Source organism: Taudactylus pleione, unplaced genomic scaffold (genome assembly GCF_031769625.1).
Source record: "Taudactylus pleione unplaced genomic scaffold, aTauple2 ptg000335l, whole genome shotgun sequence".
NCBI classification, from domain to species: domain Eukaryota; kingdom Metazoa; phylum Chordata; class Amphibia; order Anura; family Myobatrachidae; genus Taudactylus; species Taudactylus pleione.
This window is the reverse complement of record NW_028284736.1, coordinates 1043992-1061523: the sequence shown is the minus strand read 5'-3', so window position 1 is coordinate 1061523 and position 17532 is coordinate 1043992. Positions and strand designations below refer to the sequence as shown.

General features: G+C 46.7%; 1 protein-coding gene across 2 annotated transcripts in view; it reads right to left on the bottom strand.

Moving 5' to 3' along the window:
- Positions 1 to 17532, bottom strand: part of HEPACAM2 (HEPACAM family member 2) — a 120403-nt gene that overhangs the window by 19039 nt on the left and 83832 nt on the right. The window contains exons 8-9 of one of the 2 annotated variants that reach the window (XM_088443865.1): positions 14482 to 14555; positions 8152 to 8255 (exon numbers count right to left, since the gene is read on the bottom strand). In XM_088443865.1, the coding sequence (XP_088299991.1) occupies positions 8152 to 8255; positions 14482 to 14555 (178 nt within the window). Of the gene's footprint in view, positions 1 to 8147; positions 8256 to 14481; positions 14556 to 17532 lie in introns of those variants that run through there. The other variant, XM_088443866.1, reaches the window with a different exon arrangement.

Here is a 17532-nt window from a genome sequence, read left to right as displayed (position 1 = left end):
TACTATAGGCCTGATTCAGAGATGAACACAAGACGACATTTACGCAGTTGAGCAATGTTTTGCTACTACGCATACACAAAAAATCTTGAAAACCCTCACTGCGCAGGCGCAAACCAATGTGAGGTTAGCAATCACTGGGCGTTTCAGTGCGGAGACCGGGAGGTGACCTAAAGTGATCGCAAAAAGTGTCTGCTTCCTGGGCGTGTTATGGAAGTGTCACAGGCGTGTTATGGAAGTGTCACAGGGGTGTTATGGAAGTGTCACAGGGGTGTTATGGAAGTGTCACAGGGGTGTTATGGAAGTGTCACAGGGGTGTTATGGAAGTGTCACAGGGGTAATATGGAAGGGTCACAGAGGTGTTATGGAAGGGTCACAGGTGTGTTATGGAAGTGTCACAGGTGTGTTATGGAAGTGTCACAGGCGTGTTATGGAAGTGTCACAGGCGTGTTATGGAAGTGTCACAGGCGTGTTATGGAAGTGTCTGTTTCCTGGGTATGTTATGGAAGTGTCACAGGCGTGTTATGGAAGTGCCACAGGCGTGTTATGGAAGTGTCTGTTTCCTGGGTGTGTTATAGAAGTGTCACAGGGGTGTTATGGAAGTGTCACAGGGGTAATATGGAAGTGTCACAGGGGTGTTATGGAAGGGTCACAGGTGTGTTATGGAAGTGTCACAGGCGTGTTATGGAAGTGTCACAGGCGTGTTATGGAAGTGTCACAGGCGTGTTATGGAAGTGTCTGTTTCCTGGGTATGTTATGGAAGTGTCACAGGCGTGTTATGGAAGTGCCACAGGCGTGTTATGGAAGTGTCTGTTTCCTGGGTGTGTTATAGAAGTGTCACAGGGGTGTTATGGAAGTGTCACAGGGGTGTTATGGAAGTGTCACAGGCGTGTTATGGAAGTGTCACAGGGGTGTTATGGAAGTGTCACAGGGGTGTTATGGAAGTGTCACAGGGGTGTTATGGAAGTGTCTGTTTCCTGGGTGTGTTATGGAAGGGTCACAGGCGTGTTATGGAAGGGTCACAGGCGTGTTATGGAAGGGTCACAGACGTGTTATGGAAGTGTCACAGGCGTGTTATGGAAGTGTCACAGGCGTGTTATGGAAGTGTCACAGGGGTGTTATGGAAGTGTCTGTTTCCTGGGTGTGTTATGGAAGGGTCACAGGCGTGTTATAGAAGGGTCACAGGCGTGTTATGGAAGTGCCACAGGCGTGTTATGGAAGTGTCTGTTTCCTGGGTGTGTTATGGAAGTGTCACAGGCGTGTTATGGAAGTGTCACAGGCGTGTTATGGAAGTGTCACAGAGGTGTTATGGAAGGGTCACAGGGGTGTTATGGAAGTGTCACAGATGTGCTATGGAAGTGTCACAGGCGTGTTATGGAAGTGTCTGTTTCCTGGGTGTGTTATGGAAGTGTCACAGGCGTGTTATGGAAGTGTCACAGGGGTGTTATGGAAGTGTCTGTTTCCTGGGTGTGTTATGGAAGGGTCACAGGCGTGTTATGGAAGGGTCACAGGCGTGTTATGGAAGTGCCACAGGCGTGTTATGGAAGTGTCTGTTTCCTGGGTGTGTTATGGAAGTGTCACAGGCGTGTTATGGAAGTGTCACAGGCGTGTTATGGAAGTGTCTGTTTCCTGGGTGTGTTATGGAAGGGCCACAGGCGTGTTATGGAAGGGTCACAGGCGTGATATGGAAGTGCCACAGGCGTGTTATGGAAGTGTCTGTTTCCTGGGTGTGTTATGGAAGGGCCACAGGCGTGTTATGGAAGTGTCACAGGCGTGTTATGGAAGGGTCACAGGGGTGTTATGGAAGGGTCACAGGGGTGTTATGGAAGGGTCACAGGCGTGTTATGGAAGTGTCACAGAGGTGTTATGGAAGGGTCACAGAGGTGTTATGGAAGGGTCACAGGGGTGTTATGGAAGTGTCACAGGCGTGTTGTGGAAGTGTCACAGGCGTGTTGTGGAAGTGTCACAGGCGTGTTATGGAAGGGCCACAGGCGTGTTATGGAAGGGTCACAGGCGTGTTATGGAAGTGCCACAGGCGTGTTATGGAAGTGTCTGTTTCCTGGGTGTGTTATGGAAGGGCCACAGGCGTGTTATGGAAGGGTCACAGGGGTGTTATGGAAGTGTCACAGGCGTGTTATGGAAGTGTCACAGGCGTGTTATGGAAGTGTCACAGGCGTGTTATGGAAGTGTCACAGGCGTGTTATGGAAGTGTCACAGGCGTGTTATGGAAGTGTCACAGGCGTGTTATGGAAGTGTCACAGACGTGTTATGGAAGTGTCACAGACGTGTTATGGAAGTGTCTCAGGCGTGTTATGGAAGTGTCTGTTTCCTGGGTGTGTTATGGAAGTGTCACAGGTGTGTTATGGAAGTGTCACAGGGGTGTTATGGAAGTGTCACAGGGGTGTTATGGAAGTGTCACAGGGGTGTTATGGAAGTGTCACAGGGGTGTTATGGAAGTGTCTGTTTCCTGGGTGTGTTATGGAAGGGTCACAGGCGTGTTATGGAAGGGTCACAGGCGTGTTATGGAAGTGCCACAGGCGTGTTACGGAAGTGTCTGTTTCCTGGGTGTGTTATGGAAGTGTCACAGGCGTGTTATGGAAGTGTCACAGGGGTGTTATGGAAGTGTCTGTTTCCTGGGTGTGTTATGGAAGGGCCACAGGCGTGTTATGGAAGGGTCACAGGCGTGTTATGGAAGGGTCACAGGGGTGTTATGGAAGTGTCACAGGCGTGTTATGGAAGTGTCACAGGGGTGTTATGGAAGGGTCACAGAGGTGTTATGGAAGGGTCACAGGTGTGTTATGGAAGTGTCACAGGCGTGTTATGGAAGTGTCTGTTTCCTGGGTATGTTATGGAAGTGTCACAGGCGTGTTATGGAAGTGCCACAGGCGTGTTATGGAAGTGTCTGTTTCCTGGGTGTGTTATAGAAGTGTCACAGGGGTGTTATGGAAGTGTCACAGGGGTGTTATGGAAGTGTCACAGGGGTGTTATGGAAGTGTCACAGGCGTGTTATGGAAGTGTCACAGGGGTGTTATGGAAGTGTCACAGGGGTGTTATGGAAGTGTCACAGGGGTGTTATGGAAGTGTCTGTTTCCTGGGTGTGTTATGGAAGGGTCACAGGCGTGTTATGGAAGTGCCACAGGCGTGTTATGGAAGTGTCTGTTTCCTGGGTGTGTTATGGAAGGGCCACAGGCGTGTTATGGAAGTGTCACAGGCGTGTTATGGAAGGGTCACAGGGGTGTTATGGAAGTGTCACAGGGGTAATATGGAAGTGTCACAGGGGTGTTATGGAAGGGTCACAGAGGTGTTATGGAAGGGTCACAGAGGTGTTATGGAAGTGTCACAGGCGTGTTATGGAAGTGTCACAGGCGTGTTATGGAAGTGTCTGTTTCCTGGGTATGTTATGGAAGTGTCACAGGCGTGTTATGGAAGTGCCACAGGCGTGTTATGGAAGTGTCTGTTTCCTGGGTGTGTTATAGAAGTGTCACAGGGGTGTTATGGAAGTGTCACAGGGGTGTTATGGAAGTGTCACAGGCGTGTTATGGAAGTGTCACAGGGGTGTTATGGAAGTGTCACAGGGGTGTTATGGAAGTGTCTGTTTCCTGGGTGTGTTATGGAAGGGTCACAGGCGTGTTATGGAAGGGTCACAGGCGTGTTATGGAAGGGTCACAGGCGTGTTATGGAAGGGTCACAGACGTGTTATGGAAGTGTCACAGGCGTGTTATGGAAGTGTCACAGGGGTGTTATGGAAGTGTCTGTTTCCTGGGTGTGTTATGGAAGGGTCACAGGCGTGTTATAGAAGGGTCACAGGCGTGTTATGGAAGTGCCACAGGCGTGTTATGGAAGTGTCTGTTTCCTGGGTGTTTTATGGAAGTGTCACAGGCGTGTTATGGAAGTGTCACAGGCGTGTTATGGAAGTGTCACAGAGGTGTTATGGAAGGGTCACAGGGGTGTTATGGAAGTGTCACAGATGTGCTATGGAAGTGTCACAGGCGTGTTATGGAAGTGTCTGTTTCCTGGGTATGTTATGGAAGTGTCACAGGCGTGTTATGGAAGTGTCACAGGCGTGTTATGGAAGTGTCACAGGCGTGTTATGGAAGTGTCACAGGCGTGTTGTGGAAGTGTCACAGGCGTGTTATGGAAGTGTCTCAGGCGTGTTATGGAAGTGTCTCAGGCGTGTTATGGAAGTGTCTCAGGCGTGTTATGGAAGTGTCTCAGGCGTGTTATGGAAGTGTCTGTTTCCTGGGTGTGTTATGGAAGTGTCACAGGCGTGTTATGGAAGTGTCACAGGGGTGTTATGGAAGTGTCTGTTTCCTGGGTGTGTTATGGAAGGGCCACAGGCGTGTTATGGAAGGGTCACAGGCGTGTTATGGAAGTGCCACAGGCGTGTTATGGAAGTGTCTGTTTCCTGGGTGTGTTATGGAAGGGCCACAGGCGTGTTATGGAAGTGTCACAGGCGTGTTATGGAAGGGTCACAGGGGTGTTATGGAAGGGTCACAGGGGTGTTATGGAAGGGTCACAGGCGTGTTATGGAAGTGTCACAGAGGTGTTATGGAAGGGTCACAGGGGTGTTATGGAAGTGTCACAGATGTGTTGTGGAAGTGTCACAGGCGTGTTGTGGAAGTGTCACAGGCGTGTTATGGAAGGGCCACAGGCGTGTTATGGAAGGGTCACAGGCGTGTTATGGAAGTGCCACAGGCGTGTTATGGAAGTGTCTGTTTCCTGGGTGTGTTATGGAAGGGCCACAGGCGTGTTATGGAAGGGTCACAGGGGTGTTATGGAAGTGTCACAGGCGTGTTATGGAAGTGTCACAGAGGTGTTATGGAAGTGTCACAGAGGTGTTATGGAAGTGTCACAGAGGTGTTATGGAAGTGTCACAGGCGTGTTATGGAAGTGTCACAGACGTGTTATGGAAGTGTCACAGACGTGTTATGGAAGTGTCTCAGGCGTGTTATGGAAGTGTCTCAGGCGTGTTATGGAAGTGTCTGTTTCCTGGGTGTGTTATGGAAGTGTCACAGGTGTGTTATGGAAGTGTCACAGGGGTGTTATGGAAGTGTCACAGGGGTGTTATGGAAGTGTCACAGGGGTGTTATGGAAGTGTCACAGGGGTGTTATGGAAGTGTCACAGGGGTGTTATGGAAGTGTCTGTTTCCTGGGTGTGTTATGGAAGTGTCACAGGCGTGTTATGGAAGTGTCACAGGCGTGTTATGGAAGTGTCACAGGGGTGTTATGGAAGTGTCTGTTTCCTGGGTGTGTTATGGAAGGGCCACAGGCGTGTTATGGAAGGGTCACAGGCGTGTTATGGAAGTGCCACAGGCGTGTTATGGAAGTGTCTGTTTCCTGGGTGTGTTATGGAAGGGCCACAGGCGTGTTATGGAAGTGTCACAGGCGTGTTATGGAAGGGTCACAGGGGTGTTATGGAAGGGTCACAGGGGTGTTATGGAAGGGTCACAGGCGTGTTATGTAAATGTCACAGGCGTGTTATGGAAGGGCCACAGGCGTGTTATGGAAGGGTCACAGGGGTGTTATGGAAGGGTCACAGGGGTGTTATGGAAGGGTCACAGGGGTGTTATGGAAGGGTCACAGGGGTGTTATGGAAGGGTCACAGGGGTGTTATGGAAGGGTCACAGGGGTGTTATGGAAGTGTCACAGGGGTGTTATGGAAGTGTCACAGGCGTGTTATGGAAGGGCCACAGGCGTGTTATGGAAGTGTCACAGGGGTGTTATGGAAGGGTCACAGGGGTGTTATGGAAGGGTCACAGGGGTGTTATGGAAGGGTCACAGGGGTGTTATGGAAGGGTCACAGGGGTGTTATGGAAGGGTCACAGGGGTGTTATGGAAGTGTCACAGGCGTGTTATGGAAGTGTCAGAGGCGTGTTATGGAAGTGTCACAGGCGTGTTATGGAAGTGTCACAGGCGTGTTATGGAAGTGTCACAGGCGTGTTATGGAAGTGTCACAGGCGTGTTATGTAAGGGTCACAGGCGTGTTATGTAAGGGTCACAGGCGTGTTATGTAAATGTCACAGGCGTGTTATGTAAATGTCACAGGCGTGTTATGGAAGTGTCACAGACGTGTTATGGAAGTGTCTCAGGCGTGTTATGGAAGTGTCTGTTTCCTGGGTGTGTTATGGAAGTGTCACAGGGGTGTTATGGAAGTGTCACAGGGGTGTTATGGAAGTGTCTGTTTCCTGGGTGTGTTATGGAAAGGTCCCAGGCGTGTTATGGAAGGGTCCCAGGCGTGTTATGGAAGTGTCACAGGCGTGTTATGGAAGTGTCACAGGCGTGTTATGGAAGTGCCACAGGCGTGTTATGGAAGTGCCACAGGCGTGTTATGGAAGTGTCTGTTTCCTGGGCGTGTTATGGAAGTGTCACAGGCATGTTATGGAAGTGTCACAGGCATGTTATGGAAGTGTCAGAGGTATGTTATGGAAGTGTCAGAGGCGTGTTATGGAAGTGTCACAGATGTGTTATGGAAGTGTCTGTTTCCTGGGCGTGTTATGGAAGTGTCACAGGCATGTTATGGAAGTGTCACAGGCGTGTTATGGAAGTGTCACAGGCGTGTTATGGAAGTGTCAGAGGCGTGTTATGGAAGGGACACAGGTGTGTTATGGAAGTGTCACAGGCGTGTTATGGAAGTGTCACAGGCGTGTTATGGAAGTGTCACAGGCATGTTATGGAAGTGTCACAGGCATGTTATGGAAGTGTCACAGGCGTGTTATGGAAGTGTCACAGGCGTGTTATGGAAGTGTCACAGGCGTGTTATGTAAATGTCACAGGCGTGTTATGGAAGTGTCACAGGCGTGTTATGGAAGTGTCACAGGCGTGTTATGGAAGTGTCACAGGCGTGTTATGGAAGGGTCACAGGCGTGTTATGGAAGGGTCACAGGCGTGTTATGGAAGGGTCACAGGCGTGTTATGGAAGGGTCACAGGCGTGTTATGGAAGTGTCACAGGCGTGTTATGGAAGTGTCACAGGCGTGTTATGGAAGTGTCACAGGCGTGTTATGGAAGTGTCACAGGCGTGTTATGTAAATGTCAGAGGCGTGTTATGGAAGTGTCACAGGCGTGTTATGGAAGTGTCACAGGCGTGTTATGGAAGTGTCACAGGCGTGTTATGGAAGTGTCTGTTTCCTGGGCGTGTTATGTAAATGTCAGAGGCGTGTTATGGAAGTGTCACAGGCATGTTATGGAAGTGTCAGAGGCGTGTTATGGAAGTGTCACAGATGTGTTATGTAAATGTCAGAGGCGTGTTATGGAAGTGTCACAGGCATGTTATGGAAGTGTCACAGGCGTGTTATGGAAGTGTCACAGATGTGTTATGGAAGTGTCACAGGCGTGTTATGGAAGTGTCACAGGCGTGTTATGGAATTGTCATGGAAGTGTCATAGGCGTGTTATGGACGTGTCACAGGCGTGTTATGGAAGTGTCTGTTTCCTGGGTGTGCTATGGAAGTGTCACAGGCGTGTTATGGAAGGGTCACAGGCGTGTTATGGAAGGGTCACAGGCGTGTTATGGAAGGGTCACAGGCGTGTTATGGAAGGGTCACAGGCGTGTTATGGAAGGGTCACAGGCGTGTTATGGAAGGGTCACAGGGGTGTTATGGAAGTGTCACAGGGGTGTTATGGAAGTGTCACAGGGGTGTTATGGAAGTGTCATGGATGTGTCACAGGCGTGTTATGGGAGTGTCTGTTTCCTGGGCGTGTTATGGAAGTGTCACAGGGGTGTTATGGAAGTGTCATGGAAGTGTCACAGGGGTGTTATGGAAGTGTCACAGGCGTGTTATGGAACATTACCACGTTCCCAATCGCAGATCGACAGCTTCAGAGGCCATGTTTTGTTGGATTAGAGAAAAGCAGCTAGAGCAGACCCTAGGCTACCGCAAATGTTGATGATGCAACTGATATTGCGGCCAATGCAAATGCACACAACACGCAGCCTGAAAGTGGGTGACTGATCGCTCATACACATGGAGTGTGCGCCATCTAGCACAAAGGAAAGGCTGAGATTAAGCATTTGCATATTCCAGCAACCGCTACTGTGAGAGCGGCAGCGACCGCAGCTGCATTACAACAACTGTCTCTGAATTAGGCCCTACATCTACAGTACAAGCCACCCACAGCTCCCTCCCTTCTCCTACAAAGGAGCTGTGTGCACTTACGATTGTGGATCACTTTGCACGTGCTCTGGGACGTACTGTATAACGTCATAGACTGTTGCATTTAAATCCTGGACTTGCAAAGCATTGGGAGCAGCTCCTGTCACCTGTTTAGTGGATGAAAGACGAGAAAAGGTGTTATCATTTTTGCAAACTGTATGCAGATCTAGGTTCAGTAACAGTCAGACCAGCATGTTTTATCATTTATATTCTCTGTCCCATGGACACACATATACATCTTAGGGTTAATCTCTGTCTGTCAGAAGCCAGTTAACCTACGTAGTAGTATGTTTTTGGAGTGTGAAAGTTAATCGGAGCACCCAGAGGAACCCCAAGCAAACATGGGGAGAACATATAAACTCCACGCAGACAGTGCCTTGGTTAATAAACTGCATTCATGTCCTCAGGGCTGTGAGGTTGCTGCATCTAACACCTGATATCAATTAAATCTTTAGACAAAACGTAACCACTAACTTGGCGTGGTCGCATGGGATGTGACCGCAGCCAGTTTGGCTTTGCTGAGAAGGTGGTCTCCTGGTGATTTTACAAGTGATCCATTTCACACATGTGCAGAACAAATCACCTCCTTCTCCCTCAGCCCTCTGTGACCTCCGACATCACTGTCAAATTTCCCCCCGTTAATGCCATGCAACGGTAAAGTGAAGGTAAAGTGAAAAATCCAGTGCAAAAAAAAAAAGGAACTGAATTTCTCTGAGCACTATTGCTGAGCTCTGCACCGTTGGCGTATCTATAATGAGTGCAGGGTGGGCAGTGCACACGGGCCCCTGGGTGACTGGGAATGTGGCGCAGCGGCCATTTTTCCGGTGATTTGCACAGTAGAGATGTCTCCAGGAACATAGCGTGGCCGCCATGTTCCCGGAAACCTGACACCTGACACTGCGCAGTAGACTCTGGCAGAAAGCCAGGAGGCGTCAACTGACACAAAACGCCTCCTGCGGCTGTGGCATTAGCATATCGCACAGCCGCTGCGTACAAGGGTGCAGCAGCTATGTGATTAGTGTACAACTCTGAATCAGGCCATCATTCTGTAACTGTGCTGAAAGTTTATAAATCACCACACTTCTTTTCATCACCCTATTTCACCGAGGTGGGTTATCTTTTGCATGCAAACGGCAACTATAACCTTGTCCTAAATATAAAGTGCACTTTGGGCAAGAGGATGTGGGATAATTTTACTAAAGTGCGGGTTTATAGAAGTGGAGATGTTGCCCATAGCAACCAGATTCTAGCTATTATCTTCCAGGAGGTGCTAGATAAATGAAAGCAGTTTTTGGAGGTTTGACAAAATTTCAGTGTTAAGGGGGGTATCCACTTAGCGATTCAGCCAAGCGATTGCACGATAACGACGTAGTGCAATCACTTGCAAATCGCGCATGCATCGGGCATGTTTTGGTCAGAAGCGGCCAGCGATGCGCGTGCCCGCTGGTCCCTTTCCGACATCGCCCGTACATGCTGGTCGACCTGACGATCTCGGTAGTTTCAGCATGTGCGGGGATGAGGGATGTGTCTGGACTGAACGAGCGAACGTTCAGTCTAGGCACGTCACTATATATACAAACGAGAGCACGACAGCAATGTTGTAATCGTGCTCTCGTTTGTATATCTATAAGTGGATACCCGCCTTTAGTACATTCCGCCCATAATCTTTTTAATTCTTTATCACTAAGTGAAATGCAAAAACACCTATTTTATTTAGAAGCAGCTCTCTCTGTCTATATATATCCCATCGGGTGATGCATCATAGGTGCAAAGAGAACCATATGGCGGTGTAATGTTTTTCAAGTCCATTACTGCAAGAAGAGTAAAAATAAAAGCCAGTTACCCATATTATGTAATCTTAATTTATACCGTCATCTGCATGCTTAGCTTTTCCTAGTATCACATACAGGGTCCCTATGCGTCCTACTTTACTCTATACTATGGCATCTCAATGCCAGCTGTCACTGCTCCCCTCCTACTCCCTCTGCAGTATACAGTATAGTATAATTGTACGGTGATGACACACAGGCCTCAGTCATCGGCAGGGGCTAAGGAGTGTGGTGACCAGAGCTGGATTTGCACTATTGTATTTACCCATTTTCTTCCTTTGTTGTCCTATTCCCCCAATGCCATACCTCTCCGTGGTCCCAACACCCAGCACATTAGATGTACAATAACTGAACAGAATATTTCAGCTATATTTAATCCCATGTCATGTTTGCTTTGTATTATATAAGCAAACAATGAGTTGTTAAAATTCCAAAATAAGTTTTCATTAACAACCCAGCTATCCTGTATGGCCCTTGCAGATCCAGGTCTGGTGGTGACTGAATGAAGCCACATTGGGACGGGGCAGAATTATACCAGAGCCCATAGAAGTGATTCCTTCAAACCTAAGTATATTTTTCCCCTAAAAAGCTGTAAAATAAGTATTGTTTTTAGCATTAATGCTCTTTTTAGCCACTAACACCTTAAGGGCCTGATTTAGATATGTGCGCTATTGCGACTGTGTCTTTTGCCGCAGCGCGACTGCATCTTTTTGCTAATGCCATGTCTGATGGACTTCGTACAGGGACCATACCTCCAAACATTGCTGAATTCCAGATCTGAGCTGTACACGTGCTCCGAAAAGGGAATGTGCACTGGATGCCGCTACGCCATCACCCCTGGAGTATGCCGTTTTGAGGGCATGACCGCATGTAATGCCCCGTTTCACACAGACATCCAAAGACATTCGACTAGAACACACAGACACCCCTGATATTCTATTAGAACACACACACACTCCTGACATTCAACTAGAACACACAAACACACACATACATACACACACAACCATGACATTCTACTGGAACACACAGACACCCCTGATATTCTATTAGAACACACAGACACCCCTGATATTCTATTAGAACACAGAGACACTCCTGACATTCTACTAGAACACACAGACACCTCTGACATTCTACTGGATCACACAGAAACCCCTGACATTCTGTTAGAACACACACACTCCAGACATTCTACTAGAACACACAGACACCTCTGACATTCTACTAGAACAGACAGACACATCTGACATTCTACTGGATCACACAGACACCCCTGACATTCCGTTAGAACTCACACACTCACTCTTGAGATTCTATTAGCACACACACAAACAACCATGAGATTCTACTGGAACACACAGACACCTCTAACATTCTACTAGAACACACAGACAGCTCTAGAACACACATACACCACTGACATTCTACTAGAATACACAGACACCTCTGACATTCTACTGGATCACACAGACACTCCTGACATTCTGTTAGAACACACACACTCCAGACATTCTACTAGAACACACAGACACCTCTGACATTCTACTAGAACAGACAGACACATCTGACATTCTACTGGATCACACAGACACCCCTGACATTCCGTTAGAACACACACACTCACTCTTGAGATTCTATTAGCACGCACGCAAACAACCATGAGATTATACTGGAACACACAGACACCTCTAACATTCTACTAGAACACACAGACAGCTCTTGAACACACATACACCACTGACATTCTACTAGAATACACAGACACCTCTGACATTCTACTGGATCACACAGAAACCCCTGACATTCTGTTAGAACACACACACTCCAGACATTCTACTAGAACACACAGACACCTCTGACATTCTACTAGAACAGACAGACACATCTAACATTCTACTGGATCACACAGACACCTCAGACATTCTGTTAGAACACACACACTCACTCTTGAGATGCTATTAGCACACACACAAATAACCATGAGATTCTACTGGAACACACAGACACCTCTAACATTCTATTAGAACACACAGACAGCTCTTGAACACACATACACGTCTGACATTCTACTAGAATACACAGACACCTCTGACATTCTACTGGATCACACAGACACTCCTGACATTCTGTTAGAACACACATGCTCCAGACATTCTACTAGAACACACAGACACATTCTACTAGAACACACAGACAAACCAAACATTTTACTTGAGCACACAAACAGACTTTACATACTTCTAGAACACACTTATACACAGACACCACTGACATTCTGTTAGAACACACACACTCCAGACATTCTACTAGAACACACAGACACCTCTGACACTCTACTAGAACACACAGACACCTCTGACATTCTACTGGATCACACAGACACCCCTGACATTCTGTTAGAACACACACACTCCAGACATTCTACTAGAACACACAGACACTTCTGATATTCTATTAGAACACACACACTCACTCTTGAGATTCTATTAGAACACACATACACTCCTGACATTCTACTAGCACACACAAACAACCATGAGATTCTACTGGAACACACAGACACCTCTAACATTCTACTAGAACACACAGACACCTCTGACATTCTACTGTATCACACAGACACCCCTGACATTCTGTTAGAACACACATACTCCAGACATTCTACTAGAACACACAGACACCTCTGACATTCTACTAGAACACAAAGACACATTCTACTAGAACACACAGACAAACCAAACATTTTACTTGAGCACACAAACAGACTTTACAAACTTCTAGAACACACATACACAGACACCACTGACATTCTGTTAGAACACACACACACTCCAGACATTCTACTAGAACACACAGACACCTCTGACATTCTACTAGAACACACAGACACCTCTGACATTCTACTAGAACACACAGACACCTCTGACATTCTACTAGAACACACACACTCATTTTACTTGAGCACACAAACAGACTTTACATACTTCTAGAACACATTTATTTTATACACAGACACCACTGACATTCTACTACAACACACAGGGGCCTATTCACCATTACTTAAATGGACCGTAAAGCATGCAGAAATGCTAGTTTCTGGATATTTAAGTTAACGGGCCATTCATCATCAGGGGTCCGATAGGACCACCTGATATTCAGCAAACTCTGAAAACTGCTTTTCCGAGAAGCTGTCTCCGCATCGGAGCAATAATTAATTGGTCCAGTGTTAAGTATCAGAGGTCGATTACCGCCGTATATACCTAGAAATGCAATTTACATTGCGAAAGGCAGCTCTCCCGATAAGAGCTGTCCTTTGCGATGACCCCATACAGAGGGACTTCTGGATTTAACACCCGGAAGTCCCTCTGGCATCCTTCTGTGCATGTCCAGAAGCCGCGGGGGGTAATGGAAGGAATCCGATCCGATCCCTCTCAGGGTATGCATCCCGATAAGAAGCTCATAAGTACACCTGAAAGTGGCGTTACCCACCGGGATGATACTTTCCGATGCTTAGTACATATGGAAAATGCATTAAAACTACGGTTTCGAGGGTTTTACAGCATTTTCCCCTTTAGTACGTCCCAGCCAGAGGCTGAAATGACATTCCATTGTAACACACAGAAACATATAACATTCAACTAAAACACACAGACATCAATGTAATTGTATTAGAACACAAAAGCACCACTGATATTCTACTATATCACACAGACACCCCTGATATTCCACATGAACATAGAAAAACCATTGACATTCTACTAGAGCACAGGTTCTCAAACTCAGTCCTCAGGACCCCAAACAGTGCATTTTTTCGAGCTCCCCTCACAGAACCACAAGTGAGATAATTAGCTCCACCTGTGGATCTTTTAAACTGTGTCAGTGTACTGAATACACCTGTGCACCTGCTGGGTGACCTGGAAAACGTCACCTGTGTTAGGTCCTGAGGGCCGAGTTTGAGAACCACTGTACTAGAACACAAAGGCAGTACTGGTATGACAAATAGGCTCCATTAACGTGGTAACCCTATTAATTAGGGATGTGCATGCTCAGATTAGTTCGTATTTTCCCGCCAAATTCAGATTTTTCCCGCCAAAAATCGGGTCTCAGAAGGAGGCCAAACATCATCTCTCATGGAACAAAAGTCCGAGCCTGCGCATCCCTACTATTGATATGTAAGGCAAAGTGAAAATAAACCCTTTTGTTGTGAAAACACCTGTATTCTCCAGAAAAAGGGCTTTTCTTCCTTTTGTATTCAGCTCCTTTATTTTATACCAGATAGGCTGTTGCACATAGGCCGATGCTTTGTGGGCCAGGGGCTGAGCCTGTTTTATTTTGTTGCCACCCAAAAGCACATCTAGGTGGATTTTGTGATCTGAGCAGACTACTCGCACTCACATTGCCAAATTACAGGCCTGCTAATCTGGACTGGTAACATGAATGGAATGTGGGAATTTTCTATAAACATGGAAAGGAACAACCGTAAGACAGACGATGTACATACGCGGTGTGGAGTAGAAGAATCAGGCAAGGCAACAAATTCATATATCCCAAAATCATTAATAGCGTCTTCATGTCCTGGAAGAAAGAGATAATTACACAATCATTAATACGTCTATGTTAGGCTTAGGTAGCACTGGCGCCCAGACTTGACATATAAATTCTAAAGCTGCCGGTAAAGATGGATGTATCGGTTGAAAGAGCTTCCCTTTGCTGTGCAGTCCCGTAGTCCTGCATTTTCATAAATGGCCCTTAGTATCTGCAACAGTCTCCTATATAGTATATACCAATGCTGTGTGCTCATCTTAAGGGGGTATGATTGCTGTGTCCCCCCAGGCCGCACAGCAGCTTTAGAAAAGCAGATACTGTGCATATAACCTAGTTTGTGACTACAAGAACCAACCAGAACCTATTGGTCTATGCAGTCGTCTCTGTGCACAGTCCAGCTCTGATTGAAACACAGGTAAGTCAGAGCCCAGTCTACACCCACTTAACCCCTATGGCTGGGACCTATCCTCTTCCTCTCGCGTTACGGCAGCTGCAGACATCAGGTGTCGTCGATTGTGTCTATCTCATGTTTAATGAAGCTATAACCTTGTCACTATATTGATAATTGATTGTTTTGGTAAATGCAACCTCTGTACCCTATAAAGGGTGCGGTACACCTATAAACATACAAACTGAAGTTCATCTGCTTCCTACTGTACTTTGTAGTGAGTGTGGAAGGTGTGTTACCATTGGCCAGATTCAGCAGTGCAAGTACACTGCTGATCGCAGAATCTGTGCGTGGGCAGGACTCTTTCTGACCCATTCTGTCCCGTTTTCTGGGAGTGGCCAGCCCAGGATTTGCATTGTTCAACGCAGTGACCGGAGGCCAGGCGCCATCCACCATCGCGGCCATCCACCGCTGATGATCACGATGGTGATCCCAGCCTGTGACCTCCATCGCAGTGCTGGGATCACAAATGTAGCAGAGGGTGTCATACACCTCCTGCTGCATTTGCATAATAGCAAGGATCTCAATTGCAAAGCTGCCTGCGTGCAGCTTTGCAATTGCCATCCTTGCTGAATCAGGCCGCATATACATAAGAGAAGAGAGCTGCAGATACTTGTGCTCAAATGTGCAGTAGATGCTTTAAATCAGTAACTGCAAATAATTGACGTGCTCGGTTGTAGAGTTAAATCTCATGAATGCAAATCTCAGAAGACATCTTTGTCACTCCTCAGGTCTATGGGGTCAATCCAATTATGAGCGAGTTTGCAAGTGCAAGTTTGTCTCATGAAGCTCACACACTTCACACCAATGCTCGCTCCCGAGAATCACGCAAGCCAATTAGAAATGCCAACTCGCACTATTCGTGGGGAGGGTGTGCAAATTCCCTATAGCATGCGACTAGAGAGAAGTGCATGAAAAATTGGGGAGACCATTCTGGACCCAAAAAAAATTATAATTTCCGGGACCGTATAGAAGGCTGTTAGTGGCCATAAGGAAATAACCTGAAGTTTTTGAACGGTGTCAAATGGCTGATTTGTGCACTTTTTTTATTTATTTTTTTTTTAAATGAAAAACGATAAAAAGCAAACTTTTTTGTTTAATCTCAAATTAATTAAACAAGAAAAACGAAAAAAATAAATAAATTTACCCAAAAAAAAAAAAAAGTAATTTTCGAGTAATTTAAGGCCACTTAAATTGAAAAAAAAAAAAAAAAAAAAACAATTATTGTCCATGAAAATAATACTGTTATTCAATTTGGGGTGCTAAACTTAAAAAAAAAAAAAAAAAAGTTGATTTGAGGGTAATTTGAGTCCATTTTTTTTAAACCCCCAAAAATGAAATGTAATTATTGAGCCTAATAAGCTAATTGAAAATTTCTAAATGCCTAATTAGTCATTAGGGTGTTCAAGGAGTTCTGCACTGTATTCTGACATTTTTACCTTAAAATAAAGATTTTTCCTACCATCTCACACCGTCAGGGAGATGCGCACAAAAAAACCGCTGGAAAAGAAATGCGAGTTTGGAGTTGGATTGCAACTGCACTTCGCAATGCGAGTTTGCCCTGAAAACAGCTTGCACAAGACAGCCTGATTGGATTGAACCCTGTTTGTCTGGATTACAGGATGTCCTTTAGAGGTAGGAGATAACTAATGCAAAGGACAAGTGCACCACCACCCATTTACAATTACCTTCAGTTCATTAAAGAATAGCATCACTTTATTTTTATAGGGGACCGACAAATGTAGAAAATAGACCCAAAAGGGCTGATGCTTAGTTGGGAGCAAAGCTATACTAAAAAATTTAAAAATCAAATTGCACTGCAGGGACGGACAAGTTTAGATACCCAGCATTTGTGGGCTACATGCCAAAGCAGCCGGTATTTCCCTGCATGAAAACATAAATACATTCATTTGCCCCCTTACATTGCAACATAGGGCCTGATTCAGACCCACTCGCGAGCAGCTGTCCACTTGCAAGTGGGTCGATGGTGTGCACTGCGCATGTGCACGACGGAGGGAGCTCCGTCGTGCGCATGCGCGAGACGCGACGACCGAAGGACTTTCCTTCGCTCGTTGTGTCTGATCAAAGGGGGCGTGCTGTCGATGTTGATTGACAGCACGCCCCCTTTGGTGGGCGTGCCGGGGGCATGCCTGCGAGACGGAGGCGTTCCCAAGGGAACGCCTACCGTCAGAAGCCGGCCCCACTGACATCACTAGTGATGTCAGTGGGAGTGATTTTGGCTCTGATAGAGCCAAAATCACTCCTGGCCCTGCGATTGAAAAACTCAACCGCAGCCTTCTGCTCGCAGTGGCGATGGTCGCGATGGTCAAGACCATCGCGACCATAATCCTGCACGCTCGTATATGCTGTGGGTGGTGACCCACAGCTATACGAGCGTCCAGGAGGACACTCCATATTTATGGAGGTGGGCCCTGATTCAGAGCGAGCGCTCTGGTCAGAGCGTCCGGCTCTGAATCAGGCCCATAGTTTGTCCAAGTTACATCAACTGTATTAGCCTCCAACATATTTTACATATATAATCGGGATGCAATCGGGAAG